Source organism: Vicugna pacos, chromosome 27 (genome assembly GCF_048564905.1).
Source record: "Vicugna pacos chromosome 27, VicPac4, whole genome shotgun sequence".
In the NCBI taxonomy this organism is placed as follows: Eukaryota; Metazoa; Chordata; class Mammalia; order Artiodactyla; family Camelidae; genus Vicugna; species Vicugna pacos.
In genome coordinates, this window is record NC_133013.1 from 19,545,278 (window position 1) to 19,561,823 (window position 16,546).

Consider the following 16,546-nt stretch of genomic DNA (forward strand, 5'->3'; position numbering starts at 1 on the left):
GGGTGGAGGGCGGCGGCGGGGGGCGGGATCAGGATCCTCACTCCTAATTAGAGCAGGGCTCAAGGATTTCCAAGGAGAAGCCAGGACACCGAGGTCCCGACTGCGAAGGGGGGGTGGTGGTGCCAAGAGGGCAGCCTGGAGCCCCAGAAGAAGGCAAGGTCACTGCTGGGGAGTCATCAAGGCCGACTTCTCAGTGAGCGGAGAGGGGAGGACAGAGCGCGTGAGATAGACTTCAAGCACTCCGATGGTTCAAAGTATTTTCTTCATGAATTACTCTTCATCTAGAAGGGTCCAGATTCTGCCTGGAAAAATTACCTTCTAAAACCTGTAGAACAAATGCAGAAAACACTAAAATTTAGATAGAATAACGGGTGATAGTAAAAAATCTTTCAAGACATCGTCATTGAACTGTTGGTACTTTTATAAGGCAGCGGGGCATAAATATGATTATTGTTAAATGTGCTTAAACTTGATCATGTAAATCACGTGCCAGTGGTTTGGGCCAGGTCGGCTAGTAAAGAGGGCTAATAGCACAAAGCTGCTCTAGGGTTACCCAGGCTTTCTGCTCCGCCGCCCTCGGGAAACCGCCCGGTGCGCACCCGGGGTACACATCGCGGCTCAAGGGGCGCTGGGGCTGTGGATCTTAGGTTCCTCGGTGCCTTGAAGCCCGAGTCGCCGCAGGGAACCCGGAGCCTGAGCCTGTGCGGCAGTTCCAGCGCCAGAGTAGGGACTCCAGCCCGGAGCGTGCCTCCGGGTCTTTATAGTAGCCGGGCCCGAGTGGGGAGCGGCGGCATCTAAGGGTCGCTCCAGGGCCGCGCTAGGAAAGGTGTGGACGGCGGGAGAGGAAAAGGACCCGCCGCACCGGTGTCTCGGCGGACAGGGAGCCGCAGGGAGGGCAGGAGTGCGGGCGGGTCCGAGGTGGGCCGCTCCAGGGTACGTGATGGACACCCAGGGGCGCCACCCTCCAGCTGACGAGGGGAGGAGATCCAGGTACAGAGAGGCTAAGTGATTCGTCCAAGGTCACACAGCGGGCTGGTGGCGGTGTGTGTGTGTGTGTGTGGGGGGGGGTGCAGTTCTGACAGCACGTCTGGGGGTAATCACAGGCCTCGCCCTGCACGGCAGACGCCTGGTTCTGCCCCCGCAAGCAAGCAGCCTTTGGGGTCTTGGGAGCCCCGTCCTTTGGTCAAGATGAGAGTAGGACGGCGCCCCCAACCTGTTACGAAATGTAGCTTTTCAGTATCCCAGCATCGCAGCCTCCCAGTCGCCTGTGCAGGCGGGCGTGGTGCTCCGGGTCTTGGCGCACGAGGGAGCGCACAGGACTGTGACCCCGGACAATAACGCCCAGCCTCCACCTGCCTGGGGCCCAGAGTGTGGGCGCCTCATTTCCCTGTCACCACCGCCCCAAACGAAGGCCCTTCCACCGGCCTCTTTAATAAATGAGAGAGCTCCAAGGCTTAGAGATAGGGAGCTGACCGAAGTAATGCAGCTGCTAAGTTATGGAGTCAGGATTCGAACCCAGTGGTCTGTATTTTGGTAGCCCAAACCCCGAGGTCAGAGCCCACCGGCCCAGAGTGGCTGTGTGTGGCCTTGGGTAAGTCGCTTTTCTCAGGCAGGCAGCCGGGCCAAGAGCCCCTCCCGTCGTGGCCGCGCATGCTCAGTAGCTGGCGGCGCCGGGAGGAGGCGGCGGGCGCCCCAGCTGCTTTGCATTGACGCCAGCACCCGCTGGAGGTCACCGCTGGGGGCTGGGCGCGGCGTGCTGCCGGCAAGACCGGGCCGGGAACCTGGAGCCGGAGCCGCAGCCGCAGCAGCGCTACCCGCGCAGCTCCCGGGTGAGCGCCGCCGCTTCAGCGCTTCTCGACGGCGCGGCCCCAGGTCCGGCTGAGGCCGACGCGGCCTCGCTGCCCCGACGGGCTTCCTCCAGCCCCAACCCCTAAACGGCTAGAGAGTCTAGGCTAGCTTTCTGCGCCACCGGCGCTCGGACCAGGGGCGTTTATTCGCCGGGCGGCAGACGGAGCGGCGTGGGTGCCCGGGCCTGGGGAGGCGGCGGCAGCGCGGCGGAGCTGGAGCGAGCGCGGCGGGGAGCTCACCTCCCCCGGGGGGCGCACCGCCCCACGGCGAGGGCGGCGTCGCTCGCGCGGCGCGGACTCGCCCGCTCTCGGGTCGGGAGAGTGCAAATCTCCTCCCCTGAAATTCCCCGGAAGCGCGGCGCGGCCGAGGCGAGCGCGGCGATGTGAGGGAGGCGGCCGGCGGCTCCCGCCTCAGGAAGGGCATGTTCGGAGGGGCGGCCGCGGCGCGCCGCCCGCCCCAGCGCCCCCTCCCCACCGCCGCCGCCGCCGCCGCCGCCGCAGCCGCCGCGCCCGCACCGCGATAAAAGGGGCGGCCGCACTTCCTGACGCGAGACCCGCGCTCGCCGCCGCCCGCCCAGGCGGCGATGACACGGCGCCCGCGGCGGCCCCGAGGCGCCGGGCGGGCCGTTTGCTGACCGGATCGCGGCTGCCCGCCAGCGTGTCCGCGGCGCCGCCGCCAGCATGGGCTGCGCCCCGAGCATCCACATTTCCGAAAGCCGGGCGGTGTACCACAGCGGCAAGGAGGCCGAGGACGCGCCGGGCCCCGCGGCGCCGCCGCTGCCGCCCGGCGGGCCGCGCCTCCCACCCAGCCAGAAGACGGCCGCCGCGGCCGGGTCCCGCGGCGCCAGCCTCGCGGAGTCTGAGCCTCGCGGCTGCAGCGGCAGTAAGGTAAGGGGCGCCGGGCGGGGGCTTCGGGGCTGCAGTCCGCGGTGAAACTCCTGCCCCGCGGGGCGGCAGCTTTCCCGCAGGGGTCAGGCGGGGCTCCCTCTCGGGCCTCGGTGCCCTCTCGCCCGGTTTTGGCTGACTTTGACGGACGCCAGCAGACCGTCTTGCCGGGGCAGGGACCGGTGGAGGACCGACCCGGGTCCTGGGGACTCTGCGTAGTCGAGTTGTGGGTAGGACTCTTTCCCAACCTTGGTGTCGGTTCCTGGGACGCATCCGACGTCTCGAGCACTAGGGACCGCTGTGAACTTGACCGAGGCGCTTGAATCAATTCCCCACCAAACAGCGGGTACTGGGTAACCCGCAGGATATTCTGGCGCGCCTCCGAACGTGAAATCAGTGCGAACTTTGTTCTTTTGGTTCTCGTCGTGGAAAGGGAAGGGCGGCTGGCTCTGTGAAGCCGGGGTACTGGACCCTATCACCCTGTCGTGTTTTCCCTCTTTCAGGTTTGCACAAGCATGCAGTTGCAGTTTTCTGTTTTCTTTGGGACTATTAAAACATAATCTGGAACATCAGCTTTGCTTCATTGCACACGTATTTGAGGTTCACGTTTATTAGCATACATGTACTTAAAGCGTATGTAATTAGAAAATACTATCAGAGCAACGCGGTTTTTGAAGCATTCAGCAGAACAAAGTTAATTTTTCATTAAGCAATCTTACTGAGACAATTTATTATTTTTTTTAATCGCGTGTCTTGTCCAGCGCCCGTTCCTTTGGCTGTGTTTTGTCAAAGTTGCTGCGCTTAGTCTTTGCTAAAGTTTTCTAAAGGAAAAATACTTAAAAAAAAAAAAAAAGATTCATGAAGACAAACTGCAGCAGCTCTCCGGCTCTCTGATTTGAAATTTTAGAGCTGGAATTCATGCTTTTGTTTAAGTGTTATTACACTAGGGGGAAAAAATTTCTGTCAACATGGCCACATATTGAAGATCATCCCTTTCACTGTTGCTGTGTTTTGAAAGAGTCATTTGCAAAATTGTCTTGATTTTGCTTACTGAGGACTGCTAAATCTCCCAAATTTGAGAGAAATTGGTTTACTCTGTCTTAAATTCCTTAAGTCATTATATCTTTTCTATGTGAAATTTGAAAAGTCTTTTTCAGTGTTGCGTAACATAGTGAAGTGATTTCTCCCCCTCTCATACCCTGTCTGAAAATTCAACTTCATTCTGATTATCAGGATTTGGATTCCTTCTCCTACAGTCTTTGAAAAAACCTGTGGTAGTTTTAAACTATTAACCCAAGCTGATCTTAATATCCTTGTAATGCTTGTATAGTAAGCTACCTAATTGGCTTTTTTAAAAAGTGTTACGCAGGTGAAGTTGAATATGGAAGCTTTAACAGCTTTCAGGTTTTTGACCCCAATCTAATATTGGTTATCTTGCATTAATTTTAGTATTAAACTTTTGGTTCACTGAAGGAGCCAAAAGACAGAAAGAGGCCCTTGTGTCTTATTGGCCTTTTTGTGGCAGTGTGGGTGTCCTAAATTTCCCCAGGTACGCATTCCCAGTGCCCCAACTTGCTCTTCTGCTATCCACACTGCCTGTGGGTCCCCTGAGTTTCTAAGTCTCCTGTATTCTGTCCCATTGTCTTGAGCTGGGGCCCAGAAAAATACATTCAGCATTTACAGTGCTTAATCCAGTGACATGCGTACAGTAGGTACTAAATAAATGTTTGTTGAGTTTGATTTTTGTTAACGGAACGATAAAACTTTTTCAGTCACTGGAATTTGATGCCTTAAAACCTTGAATATAGGCTTTAAGGTTACTTTCTCAGGAGGAGGAGTCAAATTATAAGTAACACCACAGTCACAGAAACAATAGTCCCATGCTTGTTATTCACGAGCTATACATGTTGGTACCACATCTCAGTTAGATATTTGTAATTAGACATATCAGGTAATAGGCAGAGGTAAATACCAGCATTTTTTTTAGTTCAATATTTTTTCTTTAAGGGAATGAAGCTTTTGAAATTAAGATATTTAATATACTCCGGAAATTTAAAAATCCATGTTTAGAGAAGATAAGCTTTCAGCAATTTAGCAAAATCGAATTATTATATAATGAATTTGAGCTCCTTTATATTAACATGCAAGATCCAATTTTAGTTCATTAAAAAAAGTTTCTTCTTAAAAATATAGTAAGTTAGCTTATCAAAGTGAATTCCAATCAGGAATCCGTTGGGGAAATTTTTGTATCTGTAGCACATAGTAAACACCAGTTCATCAGAATGCTTGGGAGGTTGGGGATGAATTGCATTTTCTGATTAATTAAACAGTACACCCCCTACACTGTAGTGTATCCCATGTGTGTTCCATGAAGCAATTTGTGGACTGTTAACGGGTATTAAATGAAAAAGGGTCCATGGTCAAATTAGTTTGGGGAATACTGGCTTAGACTAAGTTTGGCAAATCTCTTTCATATAGAATTTGTCAGAAAATTTAATTTCCTAAAATACACTGTGAATCTCCAAGGGGTGGTTAGAGTGTGCAACATTCCCAAAACTTGTTTGATTATGGAGTCCGTTTACTGAAGTATATCTTAGGCAGGCCACATGTTAAGACATGATTCCTAACGTGAGATACCAATATTCAAAGTACAAGAAATATACTTAACAGTAAAACTCAATAAACGTAATTTGCTTCTTAATGATTCCAAAGGTACTTTAGGATTTTGTACTACATTAGGCTGGGTCATCTTTATGAACTTATTTAAGTACTACTAAAAATACTCTGACTGTTTATTCATTTCAGGAGTTATGGTCTATGTGGTTACAGATAATGAATGCTGTGTTTGGTTTGAACACTTACAGTTTTGTTTTGTTTTTAATCAGGGTGTACTTTAACTGTAACATTTAATATTTTCTTGTCAGTCTTTAGATTTACTCCGTTTTCCCTTTCCTTAGCTAGGACTTGAGTTGCCCTTGAAAGATTTGAGTGTGGGGGCAGGAGTGTCAGAGGAGACCCTGTGCTCACCTCCCTCCCTTTCTGCAAACGCCCAGTGGCTGCAGTGATGGACGCCCTCCCCACCATGTGTCACTAATCAGCTCTGTGAGAGGGCAGTCAGGTCTGTTTTGTTCACAGCTGTGTCCCCCCACAAAGTAGGCCTTCCATAGACATTGGCTGAATTGGAGAATTGTATGAGCCAGGCTGTAGAAGTGGAAAATCCAGCCGGCCCAGATAAAGGAGAAATAGAAACCAGTTTAAACTAGAGTGGAGACTGAAGAATTTAGATTGGATTTTTTGGAAGTCTCTGATATTGCTCTTTCAGAGCAATTTTATTTTCAGAGCATTTGCATATGTTTCCACCCTGGTGAGCAGAGTAGATTTCCCTATAAAGATTTAAGGATTAGTGCAGCTGGGTGGGCCACACACAACAGGTGACAGATATTAGTGTGGCCACATACTAACCTTTAACCTGGGGCCACTGCCTTCAGCGCTAGAAATTCTCTCAGGCCAGCTCTCCGTTAGTTCCTTTGCTTCTGTCACCTTCTCTTCCTCCACCCAGTTTCTCTTACTTTCCACCACCTTTCCCTTCTTCCTAGTCTTCCTCCCTCCTTTTTCCTACCAGCCCACCATCTTCTACAAAACTGGTGAAGTTAACCACCCTAGTCATCCAAAGTTTAGTGACTTCTTAGTGTTTTCTAATTATGGAATAAACTTTTTTTTTTTTGCCTGCTTTTAATGTACAGAGTGCATTAACCAATTTTTTATATTTCCCTAAACAGAAGCAAATTTCTCTTTGTGTGTGACCTGACTGATTCCCCTCTCCCTCCCCATACCCTTGGTGGGTTATGTGGAATTACTGAAAGTTTCCCTCCAAAAGTGTAGTTAAGACCCAACTTTCTGTTCCTGAAATAAGTGACTGTAATTTATCTCTGGAGCTCATGGGCTGTGAGTTCTCTTATCTTTCTGTTCCTGTGCCTTTTGGTGTGTAAAATCTCATCATCTTGCCAGGTCTAGCTATAAAGATACTGCTTTATATCTTTTTCCATTCCTATTATATGCATAAATTACTTTGTATTATATGTTTTTTAGCACTTAATATCATTACCACCACAACTTGTGATTCTTAAGAGGGGTGTTGTGAATGTCACAAACCTGCCCTGGGCTGGCCTTGACCCACTCCTCGCTGAAGTGAGTGTTGGGTTGGGGCCTGTGGTAACTTGGGGCACAAATGTTCCTTGTGAAGTGGTTTATGACACTGGTTTTCCCTTGGACGGCTTGCCCGTTTGGATTGGGTTCTTCAGTAGGGGAAGGTTCATGATGTGAGGCCGCAGGGTGAGGCAGACATCTCAGAATAACCTAAAATGCCTTAGAGAACAGAATATTTTTAAAAATTAAAATAAAAAATCAAAGAACAGAGGGAGAAGTTGCTTAGGAAATGAATAAGCTCCTGGTCTTGTCCAAAGTCAGTGGCTGTAGCCTGGTTTCTCACTCCAGCAAGGCAGTAGAAAGCTATGGTCTCTGAAGCTCTTGGAGTGCAGACTGTACTAGTAATAGCCCCCGTTCCTTGAATGCCTTCTATGCTGAAGGCACTGTGCTGGGTGCCTTACAGATGTTATCTCATTTCAACCCTGTGAGGTGGCCAGTGTCATTTCCCTTTTGCAGATAAGGCACCAGAGGTTAGAAACTCACCTGAGTGCATACATTTAAACTGGGATTCAAACCCATTGTTCCTGGTGTTCATCCCCCAGGTTGTTGCTCTCTTAACCCCCTGTCTCTATTCTCTAGCTTTTGGCTAGGATATGAATGTTGCAGGTCCACCTGGGTTTTAAGCAGGCATCCAAAATCTATGTTACTAAGATTTTGTTAAGTCTTGACTTACTGGGGAACCTGATTCCAGCCCTACCTTGGGCTTCCATGTTTGTGGACATCGCAGCCGTATGTGGCCCTGTCCCAGTTATTTCCTGAAGTCAGGCATCTTGTGGGGCCCTCAAATCTGTCCTCTTTTTTCTCTGAAGGAGTACTTTCTCTTCCTCCTCAGGGTGCAGGTATCCTGGCTGGGCCAGGAGCTCCCTAGGAGCCAGTTCTTCCCTTCAGCCTTCACCCAAGTGCAACACCCCTGTCCCCTTCTGTCCCCCAGTTCTGCACACACATCCTCCCAGTGTTGGGTCCAGATATCTTTCTTGAGCCCCTGGCTGTACTTGCACTCTCTCTTCCCTGCTCTTGGGACCTTCCCCTGCAGCCCTTGTGGGCTGGGATTTCTGTCTCAAGCCTCCTGCCAGATTATAGGCCACTGCCGGCTGGGTCCTAGTTTCATTACAGTTCCCAAAGTGGTTGGCACACTAAGTAAGTGTTTGGATAAATATACCAGTCTCTAAGGCTGAAAGGGCTTTCTTTTATTCATATTTCATGGATCTATCTCTCCTGTTTAAGTTTAACAAAAATTATTGGGGTATGCTGTGTGAGTCTTAACAAAAAGGCAGAATACCCTGAAGCCAGTGATTAATCTGTAGGGTGATTAGTAAAGCTTTTGCCTCTCATTTTGGCCATGTTAGGGTTGAGCAATGTTCCTGGGTCCCCTCCTCCTGTTCTACTTTTGTTCTGCTCTGTGAGAAGAGCTGCGGAGTATCTTGTCAGAGAGCTGTTTTGACAAGTTATGTATTGCAGTTTCTTAGCTGCCGGCCTCATACACAGTGTGCCCATCTACACAGGCAGGAAGGAGGTCACAGATTTCCCCGAACTTGAGGATGGCCTCAGAGAACTCAGTGAGGGCCACTGAGTTCTTATTCTGCCACTGCTCTTATTCTGTGTGGGCTGGAACACACCTTCGGTCTGTTGAATTCATGCTCATTTGCTGTCTGCGAGTCTCCCTTCCATGTCCTGCTAGTGAGTCGGGCAGCCGCTTCAGCAGCTCACTCTGCTCGTGGGACAGCCAGAGGGCTGGTGGCCCCTCAGCACTTCCCTGTGGTCTTCAAATGTTTGCAGTTGACAGCAGCTGCCCAGTGAGGTGTGTTTGAAAGAATATAGGAGGAGAGCCAGAGGTGGTCATTTTAAGTTCAGCACCACGAGGTACTGCCTATGTGATATTTGGCAAGTTTTGATCCTAAGTTTCCTCAAGCATAAAATGAGACTCAAATACCTGGGTTTTACTGAGGATCACTTAAGCTAATCTGTGCGAAAGCATTTTGTGAACTCCAGAGTGCTAGCACATGTAAGGATTGGTCTTCTTTCGATTACCTTTTTCAAAGGCAAATGTTGCTCAAATCTGCTATTTTTTTTAAAACAAATCTCTTCCTTTTTAAAATGTGTTTTTGTCTTTTCTCTAATACTTTATTGTGAAAAGTTTCAAACATACAACAAAGTTAAAAGAATTATCACATGCATACCTACCATCTAGATTCTCCAGTTAACGTTTTCCTGTATTGGCTTTACCTCATGTCTCCATCCCTTTATCCACCCAGAAGTCCGTTTTATTTTTGGATTAATTTCAAAGTACGTTCTACACCTCAGTATACCTAACTCTTAAACATTTCAGTATGCATATCACTTACTAGAGTTCAAGATTTGTTTCCTTTTTTGAGGGGGCAGGGACAAATCTGTATACCCATGTAATACAAATCTTTGTCAGGATACAGAATATTACCATCACCCCAGAAGGTTCTCTGTGCTCCTTCTCCATTCCTAACCCCACCTGCCGACAACCATGGTTCTGTTTTTTTTCCCCATTATAAATTTATTTTTGCCTATTTGAGGCTTCCTATAAATAGAATTTTAAAGAGTGTATTCTTTTGTGTAAAGCTTTCACTCAGCACAGTATTTTTGAGATTCATCTATGTTGCACGAACCAGTAGGTTGTTCTTTTTTTTTTTCTGAGTTGTATCCTGTTGTGTGACTAGATCACAATTCACTTATTCATTCTGTTGTTGATGGAGAGTAGGGCTGCTTCTGATTTTGAACTATTAAGAATATGCTATGAATATTCTAGTATAAATTATTTTGTGCACATATGCTTTTATTTCTCTTGGGTAAATACGAAGAAGTGGAGTTTTTGGGTCATAGGATAGCTATTATGTTTAGCTTTTTAAGAAACTGACCTTTTCCCAAGGTTATATAGTTTCACATTCCTGCCAACAGTGTACAATAAAAGTTCGGTTGGTCCATATCCTTGCCACAGTTTGGTGTTATCAGTCATTGTCAGTTTGGTGTTATCAGTCATTCTGGTGGAAGTGTAGTGGTATCTCCTTGTGGTTTTGATTTACATTTCCTTGATGGCTAATAATTTTGAGTATGTTTTCATGTTTCTATTGGTCATTTATGTAACTTCCTTTTTGAAGTTTTTAACACTTTTTTATGAAAAGGAAATATAAATATTGTCATGATCTCTGGGTAGGGAAAGACTTATTAAACAAGTTAACAAAGCATTTACCATAAAGGAAAGAGTTGATAAATTCAACTAAGTTAAAATAAAGAACTTCTCATCAAAAGAAAAGAAAGGAAACCATAAACTGAAAGAAGATATTTGCAACATATAATACCAATGAAGAACTGGTATTCAGAACAGATATAGAACTCCTACCAGTCAGTAAGAAAAAGACAGTCTAGTTGAAAAATAGGCAAAGACTTGGACAGACAGGTCATTAAAGAGGAAACCAAATGGCCAATAAATGTATGAAAAGATGTCATCCTCACTGAGGAAATACAAAATAAAACCACAGTGAAATAACATTTTATATCCACCAAATTGGTAAGTGTTTAAAAGCCTAACAATGCTTTGAGGAACTCTTCAACACTGTAAGTAAAAGTGCAAATTGGTTCAACTACTTGGGACAACCATTGTCATTACCAAGTAGAGTTAGACATGTGACCCAGTGACCTAATAGTTTCAATCCTAGAAACACATGTGTATTGAAAACATGTACAAGAATGTTCATAGGAGCATTGCTTTTAATAGCAATTTTTTGATAAAACTCAAATATCCCTTAGCAACATAATGGATGAATAAGTTGTGACAAGCAGAAGAATGCTTTTCAGCTTTGAAACTGAATGGTTTATAGCTATAAATATCAATATTGATCAGTCTCAAAAACAATGTTGAGAGAAAGAAGTTATAGAAGAATCTATAACATGTAATTTTTTAAACTTAAATAGCTAAACAACAAACTTGTGGGAATATATGTAATCTACACATACACATAGATATTAAAACTATAAACAAAACCAAAGAAATAATCACTATAAAATTCAGTTGGACAGAGAAGATTTATTTTACAGACTAAAATGATTAGCAGGCTAATGTTGAGTGCCTAGTACAGAGGATATAGGAGGAATAGGAGCAGGCCCTGCCCTCAGGGCACAAATAATCCTCTCTGGAAAGGTGGGGCGGGCCTCTGACCTGGACTTGGATGAGAGGCTAATGCCTGAGGGATGGAGTGGGTGTTCAGAGAATAGGCAGGAGCTTGGACTGGACTGATTGTAAGGTGCAGAGAGAGGAAGGGAGGGAGGGGTTTGGCCTGGGCTAAGATGAGGAAGCCTAGAGAGGTAGAGAATGGGGGATGTATGTGGGGCGGGGGTACTGGCTTGTTCCTCAGACTGTGAGCAAGTTGACCAGGGATAGGAGGCAAGGCCTGAAAGCCAGGATGAGGCGTTTGAAGTCCGTCCTGTAAACCTCAGAGAACTTTCATTTTCAGCAGGGTAGCTACAGGATAAACAAATTTTATGAAAATTAAGTTTTAGGAGGAAATTGCAGTGGGTGGGGTGAGGAAAAGTCAGAGGTGGGGCACTACCTAGGGGGCTATTGTGGTTCAGGCACCAGGTATGACCAGGTATAATAACTACTTAGTGCAGTGGTTTGGGAGAGGAGGGAATGAGCAAAGGAAAAGCTGACAGGCTAGGGAACAGAGTGGATTTGGGGAGTGAGGGATGAGGGAAGTGGAGGATGACTCAGAGGTTGGGGTTTACCAGCTTAGAAGGACTGTGATAACATGCCACAATTTGTACAGTGCTTTAGAGTTGACCAACTGCTATTTTTATACATCATCTCATTTGATGTTCCCCAAACTGCTGTGAGGTAGGAAGGATTTTATTTTCCCTGTTGAAGACCTAAATGAAGCAGACATTTAAAGAGATCAAATGACTTGCCCAAGTGTATGGTGACCACTTTCAGAAGCAGGTTCACTATAATAGCATAGGATAGAAGCCAGAGGAAAGAGAGGTTAGGGAGTTTTTTTTTAAAACAACCTTTCTCTTGGTTCTGGATTTATTTTGTAAAAACAAACTTTTATTACTTTTTCCTCATTACAAAAGTAATGTTCATTTTAGAAAACTAGAAAAATACAGAAAAGGACAAGGATCACTTAAATTGCACAATCAGGAGATAGCGTCTCAAAATAATGGTATGTTTCCTTCCATCCATGTAGACTACTTTAAATAGCTGTTATTAAAAACTATTTTTAAAATAGTTTTATTCTTTTAGTTCTAGGAAACATTTAGGTGTTATTTCTTCAAATGTTGTCCCCGCTTCCATTTCCTCACTTCCCTTCTGCAGCTTTTTCCAAGTGATAGGATTTAGGTACATCTTGATCTGTCCTCTGTGTCTCTTCACTTTTCTTTTACTTCCCAGAGATTATGTTTCTTTTATTTTCCAGAGATTGTGCTATCTCTGTCTGGGAGGGTTCTTTAATCTATACTCTTAGCTCACTGATTCATTCCTCAGGGTCTACTTAGCTATCTAGCCCATTGAGTTTTAAAACTGGATGGTTTCTGTGTTCAAGATTTATGATGTGTTCTCTTTGTAACTTGCTTATTCATGGTTTTTTTGTTTGGTGTAGCATACTTCCTTATCTTTTTGAGGATATTAATTATATGCACTTTAAAGTCCTATTCTGATTGCTGTTTATTTAAAACTTTTTTTTGAGGTATAAATACAGTTAGAAAAGTATATGAAATCTTAAAGTTTACAGCTTGATAAAATTTTACCCATATTTGCTGCATATAACGACCACCCATATCAAGATAGAATACTTCCAGCACTCCAGAAGACTGCCTTGTGGCTGTTGACTTTTTTTTTTTTTAAGTATTTTTAACCTTTTATTGTGAAAAATCTTAAATAAACAGCATTCTTTTTAAAAATTGCCAATTTATGGGGTTTTAAAAAATATTTTCTTGCATTATTTAATTATTTTATTTTGGCAGGGTTGGGGAGGTAATTAGGTTTATTTATTTTTTGAGGAGGTATTGGGGATTGAACCCAGGACCTTGTGCATGCTAAGCATGCACTCTACCATTTGAGTTACATCCCACCCCTCTCTATACAGCATTCTTGAAGGAATTTTGCAGTGAACCCTTGTACACCCAAACTCCTGTATTTTATAGTAGCATTTTACTGTACTTGCTTTATCACATACAGTCAGCCCTCTGTATCCAAGGATTCTACATCTGGGGATTCAACCAATGGGGGTGGGGGAGGGATCCAGAAAGTTCCAAAAAGCAAACCTTGAATTTGTAATGTGATGGCATATATTTACATGGAATTTACATTGTATTTACAACAATTTACATAACATTTACATTGTATTAGGTGCTATAGTAATCTAGAGATGATTTGAAGTATACAGGAGGATGTGCTTAGGTTATATGCAAATGATATGCCATTTTACATAAGTAATTTGAGCATCCTCGGATTTTGGTATCTGAGGGAGTCTTGGAACCAAAGCCCTGCAGATACCAAGGGACAACTGTATATCTGTCTATTGTTCTGGCCATCTCCTTTTTCTTTTCATTTTAAAGTAATTACAGACATCAGCACACTTCACCTAAAATATTGCAGCATGCATATCACTAGAGTTCAATATTTAGTTTTTTTTTTTTGAGATAGAATTTACATGCAATGAAATGCACAAATATTTATTGTACAAAGGCTGAATTTTGACAAATACACAATTTACCTGTATAATCCAAACCTCTATCAAGGTATAGAACATTATCAGCATTCCAGAAAGTTCCCTTATGCTCCTTCCCAGGTATCCTAGCAACTATCTTCTAATTTTTCCCATCATAGATTTGCTTTGTCTGTTTTAGAACTTCATGAAAGTGGAATTATATAGTATATACTCTTTTATTTATTTATTTTGGGTTTTTTTGGGGGGGGATGGTAATTAGGTTTTACTTATTTATTCATTGGAGGTACTAGGGATTGAACTCAGGACCTCCTGCATGCTAAGCACGCACTCTACCACTGAGCTATATCCTTCCCTTGTATATACTCTTTTATGTAACACTTTTTGCACTCACTATTACGTTTTTGAGATTCATCTATGTTTCATATATGTTTCATATATAGTTCCTAGTATGATGACTGTTAACTTTTAAAAGCTCATGATGTGTCTTGTTAAATTGCCTTCCAGAAAGATGTGATCAAATTTTAAGATTACAGGAGCGTATGAAAGTGCTTGTTATGCTTTTGACAATCTGATTGTAAGAGTTGTGTTTTATTGGTATATTAATTATAATTTATTTTCATTTTTGTTGCCTTTTCTTTTCCAAATGTGTTTTGGAAACTTGAACTTTCTCTTCAGTGAATTATTGCTTATGTATGTTGCCTATTTCTCTGTTTGGGTTTTAGAGTTAAATCTTCTCTCTAGTCTCTTTTTTTAATTGGATGTAAAAAATAATAATTGGATGTATTTTTAAATTGTAGACATTTTATATTTTATGAAATCCAATCTAGCACTCTTCCTTTTTTTATTTATTGATCGACACTTGGGTTGCTTCTACCTCTGGGTTATTGTGAATAATGCTACATATGAACATGGGTGTACATACCTCTTTGAACCCCTGCTTTCAGTCCTTTTGGATATATATACACCCAGAAGTGGAATCAGTGGATCACATGGTAATTCTGTTGTCAATTTTTTGAGGAACCACCGTAAGTACATAGTGTTTTGCAATGGGCTTTTTTTAGCCAATAATCTACACATTTCCATTTCAGTGATTTGTTTTATCTTCTCTAATACCCGTATCATACCATACCAATATCCCCTGTGATCCTAGAAATGACCCCTACATTGCATCCGCTTGTTACGACCCTTGCCTTGCTTTTAACCTAGTACATCCCCTCTCCTTTTTTTAAATTACACTGACTTGTTTAAGAGACCTGACCACATATTTTGTCCCAATTTCTGGCTTCATCTTACTGCTTCCTTGGGGTTACATTTAGCTTTCCCTCTATCTGCTGTATTTCCTATAAACTAAAAGTTGTATCCAAAATAGATTGAAGTTAAATGTTTTGGTTTAGAAAACATCATTGGTGATTCACGAATCAAATCAGAAGACACACGATATCTGATTGACCCAGCATTACAGATGCTCAGATTGACCACTAGGCTGGGATGATGAGAGTCTGATCCCTCCACTAGAACCATTAGGTTCTCCTCATATGACTGGAAAAGACCCTGTGGCACTTTGGCCCTATAAAGATGTTTAATTCACCATAGGCTGTTCATCTAAGGCTTTCTCTTTCTTTTTTTTTTTCTTTCTCTCTCTCTCTCTTTTTTTTTTTTGAACCAATTGATAATTATTATCTAAAGTGATAGTTTTGATTAAAGTTAATGAATGATGTTTCCTAATTCAGTTTACTTTTCTACATGCAATAGTTTGCATTCTTCTGTACAGTGGAAGTTTCCTTCATCAGTTGGGCTTAGAGCTTTTTGATTACTATGAAATATAGTTCCTACTGGAAAGGCAGTTATAAGTGCTTAATTTTCTCCTTTAGCAGTTTTTATGCTAAGAAGTTGCTGCCTCAAATGGTAATGAATGTGTTGGTTTCTTAATATCACTTTTTAAACTGTAATCGTGGATATATGGGTCTTCATTGGTTACATGTGTTTGGATCTGTTATAATCTTTTTCTTCCTTCCTTTCTTTCTTGACTGAAATTATAATACCTTTGGCCAGTGGGGACTCCTACAAAGTGTGACTCCTGTATCCTTTTGACATGATTCGTTTAATCTTTGAAAGCACAACCAGTTGTCCTAGACTCAGCTTGTACCTTCCTTGTCCCAGACCAGCAATAAGCCTTTTCTCCAAGGCGTGCTGGTTCTCTTAGTGGGAAATGGTGTTGGAAACTATAACCTAGGTTCTAGGAGTACTCATTATGCCAGGAATTACATTGTTTTGGAGCCATTTTGATGGATAGACCTAGAAAATGTATACATTAAAAAACCCCAAACTTTGCAATTCAGGTGTATTTTTAACTTAGACTTAGTAATTCATTGTTTTAATTTGTTTCTTATAATTGTATCCTTCTTCTCTAACAGTGATAATTTTTATTTTTCTTCCTGTATTTTAAGCTTATGTCCTATCCATCTAGATATATAATAAAGTATTCATTCATATGTTTTTGAATTTTTCATTTTGTTTATTTAATTTCAACATCTGGCTTTTAAAATTTGATATTTATTTTGGTTATATGGTGTGAGGTAAAGATCTTACTCTCCAAAGCTAGTTATTATTCCATCTTTTAGGTGAATAATTCTTTTTATTTCCTACTGGTTTATACTTTCACCTTTATCATATCTTTGTGTTGTCTATTTTTGGTTATCTATTCTTGCTTGTACTGTTACTACACTGATTTCATTTTTACAGCTTTCTATGTTTTCATAGTGTCTGATAAAGTTAATCTTTTTCCTCATTATGCCCCATTAAAAAAAAAAACTTCCTGAACCCATTCTTGTCTATTCTTCTATGTCAGTTTTAGAATTATTCTTTTCTACCTTCAGATTTTGGGGACATTTTGATTGTATTGAAGTTAAATCCCCTGTT

General features: G+C 43.2%; 1 protein-coding gene across 3 annotated transcripts in view; it reads left to right on the forward strand.

Annotated features, from left to right (window-relative positions):
* Positions 1–825: 825 nt before the first annotated feature.
* The window catches only part of PDE8A (phosphodiesterase 8A), a 117,034-nt gene continuing 101,313 nt past the window's right edge, over positions 826–16,546 (forward strand). Inside the window, exon 1 of one of the 3 annotated variants that reach the window (XM_006198413.4) lies at positions 826–990. Coding sequence is in view for 2 of the 3 variants with exons in the window: in XM_072950848.1 (XP_072806949.1) it covers positions 2,529–2,735 (207 nt within the window). In the remaining variant the exon portion in view is untranslated. Of the gene's footprint in view, positions 991–1,748; positions 2,736–16,546 lie in introns of those variants that run through there. The other 2 variants (XM_072950848.1, XM_072950847.1) reach the window with 2 other exon arrangements.